This window comes from Aspergillus piperis (genome assembly GCF_003184755.1).
Source record: "Aspergillus piperis CBS 112811 unplaced genomic scaffold BO85scaffold_3, whole genome shotgun sequence".
Lineage (NCBI taxonomy): Eukaryota > Fungi > Ascomycota > Eurotiomycetes > Eurotiales > Aspergillaceae > Aspergillus > Aspergillus piperis.
Genome location: NW_020291593.1, coordinates 1376667 through 1390884, shown reverse-complemented (window position 1 = coordinate 1390884; position 14218 = coordinate 1376667). Strand labels below are relative to the sequence as shown.

The window sequence follows — 14218 nt, the reverse complement described above, 5'->3', positions numbered from 1 at the left end:
CATACCGATCGCCTCGCTGTCATCCTTCGAAGTGAACCAGTCTGGTGGAGTCGCGTCGGCCCGATAAGCGAAACAGGCGCGGCGATAAGCGCTGAGAAGTTTCCCCGTCACTGCGTCACTTTGCAACCCTCGTCGCTACCTCATCCTCCTTCTCCTTCCAGATCAGAGCTCATATTGTAACAACTCCCTCCCTACCTGCCTCCCCCATCCGCCTTCTCCGTCATCCTTCTCATCGCGACTACCCAATATAGCAGGTATGTGCACTTTCCTCAGCGCCATCATGTTGTTGTTGGTTTATGGACTTCCCCCGATTCCCCCCTCTTCTCTTCTCTTCTTCTTCTCTACAACACCTGTTTACTACTTCTCTCCCATACCACGTTTTGTCAAATCAAACTTCAACACTCTCACGCTTTCAAGACCGCATCTGTTTTCTTTGATTTTGCCTTTTAAAGAAGAAAAGAAGAAAAAAATTGTTTAATCGTTTTCTAACAATGGCTTCCAGATTGCATTTCGACGTTAAGGTGGGGACTGTGGAGTTGTCATTGTTTCTTTGCCTACTAATTTTTCTTGATTTCTTTCGTCTGCTTTTGTTTGGGCTGTCGTTTGTTTGTTTATATGTCTTCTTCGAGACTCAAATTCCTGAACTGAAAGCATTGTACGAGAAGATGGAGCCGAAGGCAGTCGAACTGCTTGAGGTTCTACGAAACATGAACTTGGCAATTGATGCCAAGGTCAGTCTTCTTCACTCAATGAAATCCGACATCAAGCAGAAGAATGTGCCGGAAAACGCTATTGCACCGATCTTTGATGCGTTGCGTCAGTCAATTTCCTCTCCCCACTCGACACTTCTCTCTGCTGGTTTCTCCACCATGGGTCACTTCTTGAAACGACTGTTCATTCAGGAACAGCATAGTATAGTTGCTTCGCAGGCTCGCAACATTTACCCGTTGCTCTTGGAACGCCTGGGCGATCATAAGGAGCGAGTCAGAGCACAGGCGGCCCAAGCGTTCACTGACTTTTGGCCGGCAGCTAGCCATGAAGTTGAACAACATGTGCTGGGAACGGCCCTTATCGGAAAAAACAACAGAGCTAGGGAAATGAGCATGATCTGGCTAGCTAATGTAAGTCTCACTCCTATCGATCCTGAGCAAAGCTGACCGAACTCCGCTGGCAGATGGCTAAGCAATATGGCTTGCTCTTTCGTCCGTATGTCCCTAGTCTTGTGGCATGTCTCGAGGACGCCGATAGTGCTGTCAGAGATACAGCCAAGGCAACCATTATCGAGCTGTTCCAGTAAGTTTCGTTGGTCCTTCTCTTCGAGCCTCTGCCGCTAACTTGACTTAGAAATGCGCCCGCACATGCGAAGGCAGATCTCAAAAAGCAATTGAGTGAACTCAATGTCAGAAAGTCTATTGTCAGCATCATTCTGACGAATCTTGGCCTTGAATCTGATGAATCTGAACATCTTTCACGACCGGCCTCGCGTATTGACCAGAGACCGGTCTCACGTGTTGATCAGAGACCAGCCTCACGTGTTGATCAGAGACCGGCCTCACGTATTGATCAGAGACCGGCCTCACGTGTTGATCAGAGACAAACCTTGCGAATTGAACAAGGACCGATCTCGCGTGTTGAGCAGAAACCGGCCTCGCGTGATGAGCAGAAACCAGTCTCGCGTGTTGAGCAGAAACCAGTCTCGCGTGTTGAGCAGAAAACGGCCTCACGTATTGAGCAGAAACCAGTCTCGCGTGTTGAGCAGAGACCGGCCTCGCGTGTTGACCAGAGACCAGCCTCGCGTGCTGACCAGAAACCAACCTTGCGAATTGATCAGAGACCGGCCTCTCGCGTCGACACCGTCACTCAAGATACTCTCGTCAGACCGGCTAGTCAGTTCGGCACACGGCCAGTAGAGCCTACTCCTTCCGATGTGGAACCAATCATTGTTTCATCCGCTCGGGAAATTGATGAATTCGTGCGTCTAATGACACCATATTTCGAAGGACGTGAGTCCGAAGATAACTGGGTGAATCGTGAAAAGAGTGTCATTACTTTACGCCGACTTACGCATGGTAATGCGCCCCATGCATACTCTCAGACTTTTGTCGCTGCTATCAAGTCGATTCTGGATGGCATTTTCAAAGTCGTGAACTCTCTCCGAACTACTATGGGAACAAATGGATGTCTGCTCATTCAAGATCTCGCCCGAAAGTGTGGCCCTAGAATCGATCCGATGATGGAGATCATCCTGCAAAATCTCATCAAACTCTGCGCCGGTATGAAAAAAATAACGGCCGAAAATGGGAATCTGACCGTTGACATTGTTATTGGAAATGTGTCTTACACTCATCGAATTCTCCAGCATGTCTACGCCGCTTCCCAAGACAAAAACGTCCAGTTGCGTCTGTTCTCAGCTGGATGGTACATCACCCTCATCAACAAACAGGCTGCTCATAAGTCCTCCATTGAACACGGCGGTGGAATCGAGCTCATCGAGAGAAGTCTTAAGAAAGGTCTTGGTGATGCTAATCCTGGTGTTCGTGAGGCAATGAGGAAGACTTTCTGGACATACCACAGCGTCTGGCCTCAGAAAGCCAAATTGTGAGTTTCCACTTTTATGCTGTTCTGTGACCTTGGTGGATAAATTGGCTAACGGACTACAGTATCATGTCGGACCTTGACTCCAAGTCACGGTCGCTATTGGAGAAAGATCCAGCTAACCCGGCTGCTGGCAACATGCAAAGTGCAGACCGACATGCTTCGAAATCTTCTACAACATCCCAGAAAGCCACTACAAGCAGCACCAACGTTATTCCGGGAAGAAGTGCATTGAAACAGGCGATCGCAGCGCAGAAGAAGGCACACCTTGCACCAAAAACTGCTATGACCCCACGGCCTGAGTCGGCTCCTCAGGTCTCATCTTTGTCCTCCGCACCTATGCGGCCCATGGGGAAGAGCCGACGGCTTGAGCCGACGCGCCCGGCCACGCCAGATCAGAAGGAACCTGTAGAGAAGGCGACAAATCAGGTCGTCATTTACGAAGACACGAAGGAAAAGAACGATGAAATTGCGGATGAAGCCGCAGAGCGGAATGTCAGCATAACTTCCACTGTTGTACACCATCCTATCGTAGTGACAGACCCTCTGAGACTGCGCGAGATCCCTTTGCCCAAACCATCGTCCCCTGTTGCGAAGGGCAATGAAAACTCCGTCCCGAAAGAGACAAAACCACCTACCACTCCGTCAGTCCCTCGCGATGCACCGAAAAACAATGCTCTAGAGGAACTGTCGAAAAATGAGCCAGACCATCGTGACAATAGGTCACCACAGACATCTATGCCACGTCTTCCTTCGTTACATGTGCCGCGCACACGTCCCTCTACCGGACCGAGTAACGACACGGCGACGCATCGCTGTCCTAAGTTTGAGGCAGCACAAAAACGCTTCGAGGAGAGACGTCGAAGCATTAGTCCCCGCTCCAAGGACCCAATGAAAGCGAGACAGACTCTTGAGAAGGGAATCCCCAGGATTCACTCTAAGAGTATGGACATTCATGGGTACCACAAATTGCAGGGGCTAATTGAATTTCATGATAGGCTCTTTGACGACGAAGAACAGTACTCCGAGCTCCTAGATGCCCTTTTAGGCGAACTCGAGAGAGCACCAGACGAAAAGCAGCAATACTTCGGGCGCCCGCTTGACCCCAAAGCGCAGGTGCTTATAACAGTGCGTTACACATTCAGACACATGAAACGACTTGTGGACAATGGTGGGTCCACGATGTCGTTGGGGGAATATGCATCTCGTATAATCAAATCCATCATCAGAGCCAGAAAAAACTACGACACTACTTGCTATATGGCGATCGTTTTGAATGAGACCGCGGAGGAGATGGTGAGCGCGGCAGAGTTTGGGGACATTGTTAAGGCTGTTGTGGACGTTGTCTCTGCGGAGGAAGCGTCGCTTAACGACCGTGCCATTCTTATGGTGTTCAACATTCTTACGGATATCCTGCGTCAGATGACCTCTCGTGCAGCTCGCTTCCCTATGGATGTCCTGGAGAGGCTGGGTGATCTTGCTAGCAAGTTCTTAACATCAGAGCAAGCGAACATCCGGCAAAAAGTGACTCAGCTGTGTGTACACTTGCATACAATGACTGCCGATGATGAGAAATTTTGGAAAATCATTGGTCAGGTCTCTGAGAACACTCGGAACTTACTTCTATATTTCATTGCTATGGAGCAGTTGTGAATGAGGCGCACCCTGTGTTGTATTATTAGCATCGCTATTATTAGCATCATTCTTGTCAGCATCGTTATTGTTAGAGGCAATCCGTTATTGTTAGGAACCAATCCGTTATTGATAGGACTCAATGGATCATATTAATATTTCTAATGGATATCATTGTGCATTGTGCAGAAACTGAGTTGCGCACTCATCTCCCCAAGGGACTCCAAGGAATCCTCGTCATAGTACCCCACCAGCGTTACCCAGGAGGAGAGAAGAGGAGAGAAGAGGCGAGCGTCGGGGTAAAACCCCGGGCGCTTGTAAGTTGGTCTTACAAACAGCCCGATAACATCAGCAAGTTGTTTTCAGAGTGGGAGAAAAATTTTCTCCTTAGAGATCTGTGAATTTATATATGGTCAGGTCAGTATAGAAAGAAGGTGGTCAAAACAGGAGAAAGAAGATAATGATGAAGAAGAATGAGGGGAATCAAGAAAGAGAGGGTTTCTCTCCAGGGAAAAAAGCACACAGGCCTCCTTGCAAGTTCGAGATGATCTTGCAAACAAACAGGGGCGGTAAATATTACTACAAAAAGGTTGGTATCAAACTGACCAGAAATGCCACATCTGCACTTTGAGAAAGTAACATCAACAAGGAGAGTAAAGGAAATTTGCAGGAAGCCTGAGGAGTTGAGGAGATATGAGATGCGAGACAGTACATATTTGGATGAAGGTAACATGAACAGGCTTTTTGAAGACACGGGCAAGGTCTCCCCAATAATTCCACTAGAAATGGGGACACTAGAAGCGAATTTGCATCTAAGCAGATGTGGTGTCATGGCCTTGGATTGCTGCCAACTCGGTAGCCTTCGGTTCCATCTTTGCACTGGATGCATGCGTCAATTAAAAGAGAAAACTGACAAAAAGCAAGAAGCAAGCAGCAAACAAGATCAGCCAATAGACACCAAACAACGCTACAAAGACAACCACAAAGGTCAGCTCAGCCGTGCCGAGGGTATTCAATTCAATTCAATTCCTATTCTTATACCTCATCGAGCCCGCTAAGTAAGATGCTAGCTATGCAGGTGCTTCACCGTTTGAACCAGGAATATGGCCCTGAACGCCGTCAGATCCCTCAAACTCGCAGTAAACACGTAAAGCAAAGCATGCTGCGACGTAGGAAGGTCGTCGCCGCAGCTAAACACAACTAAATATACGCGAAAAAAGCAAGATATACAACCAGTGAGTGTCGCAGCTGGCTGACCAGCTGCCTGCGAGTCACCATCCCCTCTGTTCTTCGTCCAACCTCTGCTTCCAACATGCGAGTTCCTTTTGGTATGCGTGGCCTTCCCTGTCGACTCAAACAGGGCGTGTGTGGGTCCTTCTACCCAGCGTCTTCAGCACCTATCCCCATGGCCCTGAGGCCTACGTGTTCCTGGCCTAGGTCGGGATCAGGATCAGGATCAAGTTCCACCTGACTGAACTGCCCGAGCAAGCCTGTTTGCAGCATGAATTCGGCGACGTAGCGGATCGCCTCCGTGCCGAGGGTAATTTCAGAACCCGAACTTCATTGTCAGAAGCAGTACTCAACGGGACAAAAAACAGCTCAGAATGATAGAAACAGAACAGAACAACAGAACAACAGAACAATTTCCTGGTTTTTTTGATACTTTGTAAACTTTTTTTGACGAGCAAGAAGCAACAGGAGCAAGCAAAGATGTTCTTGGGAAGTGGTGTGTGTTACGAGTGTGTGGTATATGAGAGGGTTGTAGAGAAAGAAGAAGATGCAGCGAGCGGGCACTTCCCCTTTGGGGCATCGAGCATACTTTCGTTTTCTTGATTCCTCTTCGCGTATTCTTGTAAGAAGACTAGTTCCAGTTTTTGTTTCATTATTCTTTGCTCTGGTCGAGCCCACCATCTTAGATGCTAGCTATGCAGGTGCTCCCCACTGTCACGTCGAAATGAAGTCTAGAAGACAGACAGCATTGTTAGAAAGGCGTCCTTTGATTATCTTCACTCTCAATGTCCAGGGCCCGTACTTGCATTTGTTCAGCGCAGGGCGCTAAATGTTTCCAGATCAGTGCAATCGTGTTCCCTGGGACATTTTTCTGCTTTATGTCCGATTTCATGGAATTCAGCTGACTGACCTTGGCATCGATCGCCAAGTTCATGTTTTTGAGCACATCTAGCAGTTCTACTGCTTTTGGCTCCATTTTCTCGTAGAAAGCTTTCAGTTTCGGGAATTTGGGTTTCGAAGAAGACATATAAAGAAACAAACAACAACCCAAACCAAAGCAGACGAAATACACCAAGGAAAATTAGGAGGCGCTGCCGCCAAACCGGCGTCCGCTCATATGCCACACTAACCCTGTTTCTCAACTCAAGTAGTTGAGAAACACACTGAAAGTGATGCTTCAAAAGACACAAAGCGTTTCACCAATGCCTTTGCAGGTCTCCATGAGACCCACGGTGTGGCATGAGCGGACGCCGGTGTGCAGGCAACCTGGCGAAAGTGGCGGCAGCGCCTCCCCGTTGTATCCGGGACCCAAGCCATACAACCTAGAATGGCTGTAGGCGCCCACTTCCAGTGGGGGGTCCCATCAGGCGAGAAGGGGTACCCAGGCAAATGTGCCGAGTGAAGCCCCCAGAACACGCCGGGGAGATGATAGGAACATACCAGCGACCTAAGAAGGAATTTGCAAACATTAGCCATGCAGTCCAATCTAGTAGAAAAGAAAGATCAATTCACTCAACTGAGTCACCAGTCACTTGGTGGCCATCAAAAAAGCCATAGTAGATGGTAGAAGGGGAAGATGGATAGAAGCATAGACTGGGAGAAGATAGACAATGAGCAGGGTAGTAAGTTGTTCATCGGGAAGGAAATGGCGAAGACGGATTCTACTAAAGGAAGCAACCACACACGCGTTGAGGCAAGTGCGTATCGTTGGTAAGTGAATACGGTAGTATAGACGTGTTGGATATGATGTAAGAATACGATACGCGAATCCGCGGCTACGCGTCAGATCGGGCGACACATCACAGTGAATGCTTGAACACAACCACAGATTGTCGCATGTCCCTTACATTACTCTGGTCGATCGTCTGGGCGAGAATGCCCAGAGGGTCAAACACGCAGGAACTATCTAATCAGATCTGCATCTAATCAGATTCACCAACCGCAGGGGCACACTGCCAGTCGGACCCAGGGGGGAATTGTTGATTGATCTGATTAGATAAAGGAAATTGGAACCAAGGCTGACTACGGAGTACGTAGTCGCACTAGCAGAATAGAACTATGTCATATTTCCGCCCCCTAGAATCAGAAATAGAAACGAGAAAACTGACCAGTGTGCAAAGTAAATAGTCAGGAGGTGCGAGCGGAAATTACTGGTGGTGCCCGATGGATGGGGGTTACTTAAGTGAGAAATGGGAGGAACACGCCGCGCCATCTGATAACTTGGACTACTCCATCGGCAAACCCCATCAGAAGTGGCATTGTGGATAAGTTCTGGCTAGTATTTTGCTTATTCTGGGATAGGACGGACGCTACTTAATTCTAGAATCATGGAACGCTGCGTAGCGAGTTTTGTGCAATTTAAATGGATTGTAGTGTCTTATAGTCTTATATTGCTATGGTATAGATACATGATAGTTATTGAGTTCGCGGGACTTGACTGCTACAGCGGAATGCTGTCTTGTTTCAGGTCTGCGTTGAACGGGTAACACAACAACAGTGTTGCAGACTTGCAGTGGTCATGCCTGCCCGAGCGGGGCAGAAAGAGTCATAATACTGGTGGGGGTGGATATTCAATACACAATGTGCATTTGTGGATTTGACCTATGAAGTAACCCAAAAATAAAATGGTGTTATACGGGGGGACCGACCTATGAAGGTTTCATGTGAGAGTTCGTGAGAGAGAGATGAAGATGTACACCGCAGGGTAGGAGAAGAAGGAAGAAGACGGCAGAAGATGAGAAAAATTTCCCGCGGCGGCACCAAAATAGGCAGGTGATTGGGCTGCGGGTCTGCAGGTAATGGAGCGAACCTCGACAACAGAGTTATCAGATGAGCCCGACGACATGTCGATCCATCCAGCCACGTCCCACGCCCAGATCCTTAGCGCTTGTTGCCTCGTTTTCAGTTCCAGTTGAGTTTGATTCATGCATATCGCACAACGAGACCCTTTATTCTAATTTTTTTCTTTTCTTGGTGCTTTTGTTGTTTATATAAACATTGAAGATGAGCACCTGCCTTTTCAGTTATGAGTAGTAGTTGTAGTTGGAAGACACAGTTTAGCTGCCGAACAGTTCGAAATGTACCCTCGGTCCTCGGTACACCCCAGTTGATATATTTTATTTTTTCTTTCTTTTTTCGTGGGTTCTTTAGATTAAAAGACGATCATAAGCGTTAGGTGACTAGCCAACGTAGACTAGTATAGCCTCGGTTAGTACTTTTCCTTAGTGTTACACAGATCCCAGGAACCGCCGAACTGGCCTCCCACTTTGGCTCCACTGCGTCTTGAACAAAAACATCCAATGATTGATCTTCCTCGCCGTTTCTCAATGAAAGCCGTGGACTTTACAACGGCAGTCTGGTATTTGCTGCAATTCCTCATACCCACATTACATCGTATTGGGATCGATTGTCTGCAGAATTAACCAACCTAGTAGGTACTTGTTGAGTTTACTTGCGTCCACTGGGCGAAAATCAGGTCGTTACTGGGTCACTGTCCGGTTCCTCGTCTCTCCTCTTTCCTGTCGAGTGACGATCCATACCTCTTTCTTCGGTACAATTCTCCCTTCGTAGGTTTGATCTTCTCCGCTCAGTCACCAGCTGGAACGGGACCCTCTTTTCCGATGGTGGATGCTTTGGGGGTTAACGGATTTCTCTTACTCATGGCTTTCCCCTCCACTGACTGGCCTTTGGACTCAAGCACACCATGGAGTCAACTGCAGCTCAGCCCCAAGTCTTAGCTCTTCAAAGGGCCGCAACCGGAGCATTAATGATGAGCAATTCGGGTCTTGAAGTTTAGTGTGTTCCTGCTCTGTACGAACTATGCTAGCTCCTTTTCTATTTTTTCCCTCTCTTCCTAGGTGGACTCGTTCTCTCTTTAAACTCTCGACCCCCTTCTTTTTTTTCTTTCCTCCACTTTCTCCAAACCTGGTGAACCATTCATTCAAATAGAATATCGTCGACATTGGCGGGGATGCTTTTTGGGGGGCGTCTGTCTGAGTGTATCGGTTCACTCTTGCCTCATTGCCGGTCGATCATTTTGCGGGGATTCCAACTCATTCCCTTCCAATTGAGGGACTCTGGAGCACCAGCGCCCTGGATTCCCGTGCGCCTCTTTCGTTGACACATTGCGACTGCAATTTGAAGTCGCGACAGGGCTTGTCATATAACAGGATTCATACTTTCCTGTTCGAACCTTGCCCTGCCGCTTCCCACCGAGACTGCGTACACCTATAAATTACAATGGCAGACCCAGACCCAGTGTCTGAAGGGCGGGCAGACTCCAATGGTGTCTATGGCTTGGTATGTCATGTTCAATTCGCTCATTCGAGGGATGAGCAGCAGGTACTGACTTGGGTGAACCTCTCTTCGCATTTAGATGCGATCTCTCCATGGACTAATCCCAACCAAAGCACACCTGAAGCAGTTCTTCGCTTACGTACACCTTCTTTTTTCTTTGGATTACACGATATTCGACGTATTCCTTATTGTATGCGGCGTGATATTCGGGATAGCTGGAGGGATCCCCTTTCCTCTGCTCGGAATTGTATTTGGTAACCTGATCAACAACCTCAATTCGACCACTTGTTCCACCTCGGACAACGCTTCGTCAAGTTTATCGTCCAGTGTACGCACCGAGGTTCTTTATGTGATTTACATCACCATAGCGAACTTCTTCATCATCTATATCTATACGTCATGTTGGTGCTTGGTGAGCGAACGTCTGGCGCGCCGTTATCGCAGGCGATACTTTGAAAGTATCATTAAGCAGGACATGAATTTCATCGAGTCACTTCCTTCGGGCGATGTGATCTCCCGGTTGGTCAGTGACATCGAGACAGTGCAAATGGGGACCTCGGAGAAGGTGGGCCTGGTGATCTCCACTATTTCATACTTCGTGACCGCCTATATTGTGGCTTTTATCAAGGCGCCAAAGATTGCGGGCATGCTGGTATCAGTGGTGCCTTGCTTTCTCCTCATGTCGCTGGTTGGAGGTCACTTTATCAAAAAGTATGCGAGCCGGATCACAGCCAATATCAATGCCGCTACGTCAATTGCCTCGTCCAGTCTATCGCATCTGACCTTGGTTCATGCCTTCAATGCCAACGACCGCTTGGAGCAGCGGTTTGCCACTTATCTTTCCAGATCATCAATGGATGCGCTCAAAAAGGCAGGTACGCATGCTACGCAGCTTGGATTCTTGTACTTTGTTGCATACTCAGCCAACGCCTTGGCTTTCTGGGAAGGTTCCCAGATGATCTCGAACTCCGTTGCCCACGACAACTCAGGTATATCTGTGGGTGCTGTATACACTGTCATTTTCGTTCTCATCGATGCTTCCTTCATTCTGAGTCAGGTCGCCCCCTTTATCCATGTTTTTGCGTCAGCAGCCGGTGCCTCGGAGCGACTTCTGGCCGTGATCAATCGTCGTTCTGCCATCGATGGGACCGCAGACGACGGCGATAAGATGACTGCCTTCGGGGAGGAGAACATTGAGTTTAATGATGTTCACTTTTCGTACCCGGCTCGACCAGACGTTCCAGTACTCCGAGGAATGAGTTTTGTTATCCCACCTAGGAAGCATACCGCCATTGTTGGACCCTCTGGTGGTGGAAAATCCACCGTGGTTTCCCTCCTAGAACGGTTCTATGACCCTGCATCGGGCGATGTGACCATAGGAGGGAAGAGTTTCCGAGATCTCAATGTTCGACATTTGCGAGGCAATATTGGTTTCGTTCAACAAGAACCTGCTCTGTTGGATCGAACAATTCTGGAGAATATCGCGTACGGCCTGGTGGCTTCATCCGCAGAGAAGCACCAACGGCTCGCCCCGTTCATTCTCGATGAAAGCCTTTCGGAACTTGCTGTAAAGATCAGGGAAGGCATGTCCGAGAACGATGCTCTTACCGGCTTCGACAGTTGTGTTGCCGAGATTGTAGAACTCGTCCGGGAGGCTGCCGCCAGCGCTAATGCGTTAAACTTCATCGATGCTTTGCCTCACGGGTTCGCAACCCATGTTGGAACAGCAGGAAATCAGCTTAGTGGAGGCCAGAAGCAGCGAATTGCTCTTGCTCGTGCTCTGGTGCGAGAACCGTGTTTACTTATTCTCGACGAGGCTACGGCTGCCTTGGATTCCACCAGCGAACAACTTATCCAGGCTGCACTGGCCAAGGTATCCGAAACGGTGACCACAGTCTCGATCGCACATCGACTAGCTACTGCCAAAAATGCACACAAGATTGTTGTCGTACAGACTGGACGTGTCGCCGAGGAAGGATCTCACGCGGAGCTCGTGGCGCAGGGCGGCGTGTACGCAGAAATGGTACGGTTGCAAAACCTGGGTAAATTGAGCGTTGAAGATTTGAAGAGCCCTCACGATATGATTACCACCAGCAGTCTTCACGAGAGTGTGCAGCCGACAGACGAAAAGGAAGCCTTAGTAGGCATTGGGGGTTCAGACATCACTGAAGACACGGTGTGCGGTGAGGTACCTTCTGGTTCCACAGATGGTGATGGGAGCAAAGAAAAGAAGAGGAAGCGTTCGGGCTGGTTCACCATCAAGTACACGTTCTCTCTGGTGCGGGCCAACCTGCCGTTGATTTGCCTCGGGCTCTGTATGTCCGTCATCATTGGAGGTAGCTACTCGGCCGAGGCGATTGTGTTTGGCCACACCGTTGGCAGTCTGAGCCCATGCAGATCTTCTGATGCCATCAGTGATAGTGGCAACCTTTATGGGTTGCTCTTCTTCATCCTTGCCCTGGTCGAGCTTACGGCAAATGTGGTGGGCGGCTGCGCCTTTGGCTGGGCAGCGGATAAGATTCTGTATCGGCTCCGGGTGCTGTCGCTAAGATCGCTGCTGAGCCAGACCATACAATGGCATGGTATGGAGGACCGGACTCCAGGAACTTTGATCACTTATATCACTGGGGATGCTGCTTCTCTGAGTGGGATCACCGGATCGACTATCGGTCTCCTGCTTGCTACAGCCGTCAACCTGGTAGCAGGGTTGGTAATATCATTTGCTATCGCGTGGAAAATCACTATTGTCTTGTTTCCGACCATACCCGTCCTACTTATAGCAGGCATGATGAAGCTCCGCGTTCAAGCCAAGTTCACTGAGCGGCATCAGAAGGCATTTGCCAAGGCCACGGCCATCACAGTCGAGGCCGTCGATAACATTCGTGCTGTTGCAGCATTCTCCCTTGAGAAGCAATCTCAGGAAGTGTTCGTCCGAGCCCTGCGCCGCCCATACCGGGACACAATGAAAGCTATTGCACATGGCAATGCCTGGTTGGCATTGGCGTTTAGCATCAGCAACTTGGTGTATGCCCTCGCGTATTGGTGGGGATCGAAGCAGGTGGCATCGGGGCTCTACTCCCAAACTCAGTTCTTTATTGTCCTGCCTTGCCTGCTATTCAGTACGCAGTCTTGTGGTCAAATGTTTGCTCTGGCGCCGGATATCTCCAAGGCCCGTCTGGCGTCGTCTAACATTGTTGATCTGCTCACTACCCGCTCCGCGGAGGAGGAGCTGGCTCCGGGTTCCACGCAGAGCATGCAGCCCTCAAGCAGTTTGCTTGAGGAGAAGGCCGCCGCACAGGATGTGGAGGCCGCAGAGAAGCCCCGTCGGGGTGTACGTCAGACGAATGGCAACGGTATCGGCGCCCAGCTTCGTGGGGTGCATTTCACGTATCCAAATCGGCCTGAACGTCCAATTCTCAAAGGGCTTACCCTGGACATCAAGCCCGGTCAGTTCTGTGCGCTGGTTGGGCCTAGCGGATCGGGCAAATCGACGACCTTTGCCATGCTGGAGCGTTTCTACCGTCCTGCAGCCGGGTCGGTGATCATCGACGGGGTAGACGTGACTCGGCAGCTAGGCACTGAGTTCCGGGATGATATCGCCTTAGTGCCGCAGGAGAATGTTCTGTTCGAAGGAACGGTCGCATTCAATATTGGTCTGGGTGCTTGCCCCGGCCATGAACCGACACAAGAAGAGATCGAAGCGGCGTGTCGCATGGCGCACATCCACGACGTGATCATGGCCCTGCCGGACGGGTACCAGACGATGTGCAGCCACGACGGCAAGCAATTCTCAGGCGGGCAGCGCCAGCGCCTGTCGATTGCACGCGCGCTGGTGCGCCAGCCACGGCTGCTGCTGCTGGACGAGTCGACGAGCGCACTGGATGTGGAGTCGGAGAAGAAGATCCAAGAAGCCCTGACGACGCTAGCGGGCCGCACGACGATTGTCGCGATCGCACATCGACTGAACACGATCCACCGAGCGGATCAGATCTATCTGATTGAGGAGGGCCGCTGTGCGGAACAAGGAACCCATCAGGAGCTGATCCAGCGTAGTGAGACGTATCGAACGAGTGTGATCCACCAGTCGCTGGAGACCTAATGAAGAGATGGGCAACTGAAACACGGCATCGCTGTACCAAAAAGCCCACGAAAAGAACCAAAAGCACCCCTTCATAATTAGAATGATGGTGCCGGGTCATCTATGACAAGCCTTCCGTCTTTTTTTGAGGGTGGGACTTGACTGCATCTTGCGATATGGGATTCTCCTCTCTCCCACGCGGCTCACATAGGTAGCAGCATCTGATGAAAGCATTGATTGATTTGGGATACTGGCGCAATCTCACCCGGGTATTGGCATTAGAGTCCTTATTGTGTTTGGAGGGCGTTTTTTGGAAATGATTGGATAGTGTACATAGAAGCTTTAATTTACTGGACGTATAGTATCTGCTGGCTTTTGGCTAGAACT

General features: G+C 49.6%; 3 protein-coding genes across 3 annotated transcripts; all 3 read left to right on the top strand.

Annotated features, from left to right (window-relative positions):
- Positions 1 to 665: 665 nt before the first annotated feature.
- BO85DRAFT_484972 (uncharacterized protein) lies at positions 666 to 4248 on the top strand (the record flags this gene model as incomplete). The annotated part of the gene is made up of 4 exons (XM_025663282.1): positions 666 to 1121; positions 1175 to 1293; positions 1345 to 2598; positions 2661 to 4248. 4 exons carry the CDS (start codon positions 666 to 668, stop codon positions 4246 to 4248), a joined length of 3417 nt encoding a protein of 1138 aa, XP_025519156.1.
- Positions 4249 to 5908: 1660 nt separating this feature from the next.
- On the top strand, positions 5909 to 6390 carry BO85DRAFT_446397 (uncharacterized protein). The gene has a single exon (XM_025659495.1). It carries the CDS (start codon positions 6005 to 6007, stop codon positions 6284 to 6286), a length of 282 nt encoding a protein of 93 aa, XP_025519155.1. The 5' UTR covers positions 5909 to 6004; the 3' UTR covers positions 6287 to 6390.
- Positions 6391 to 9359: 2969 nt separating this feature from the next.
- Positions 9360 to 14171, top strand: BO85DRAFT_390976 (ABC transporter ATP-binding protein). The gene is made up of 2 exons (XM_025656793.1): positions 9360 to 9756; positions 9833 to 14171. The coding sequence occupies exons 1-2, from the start codon at positions 9697 to 9699 to the stop codon at positions 13850 to 13852; spliced, it is 4080 nt and encodes a 1359-aa protein (XP_025519154.1). The 5' UTR covers positions 9360 to 9696; the 3' UTR covers positions 13853 to 14171.
- The last annotated feature ends 47 nt before the right edge of the window (positions 14172 to 14218 follow it).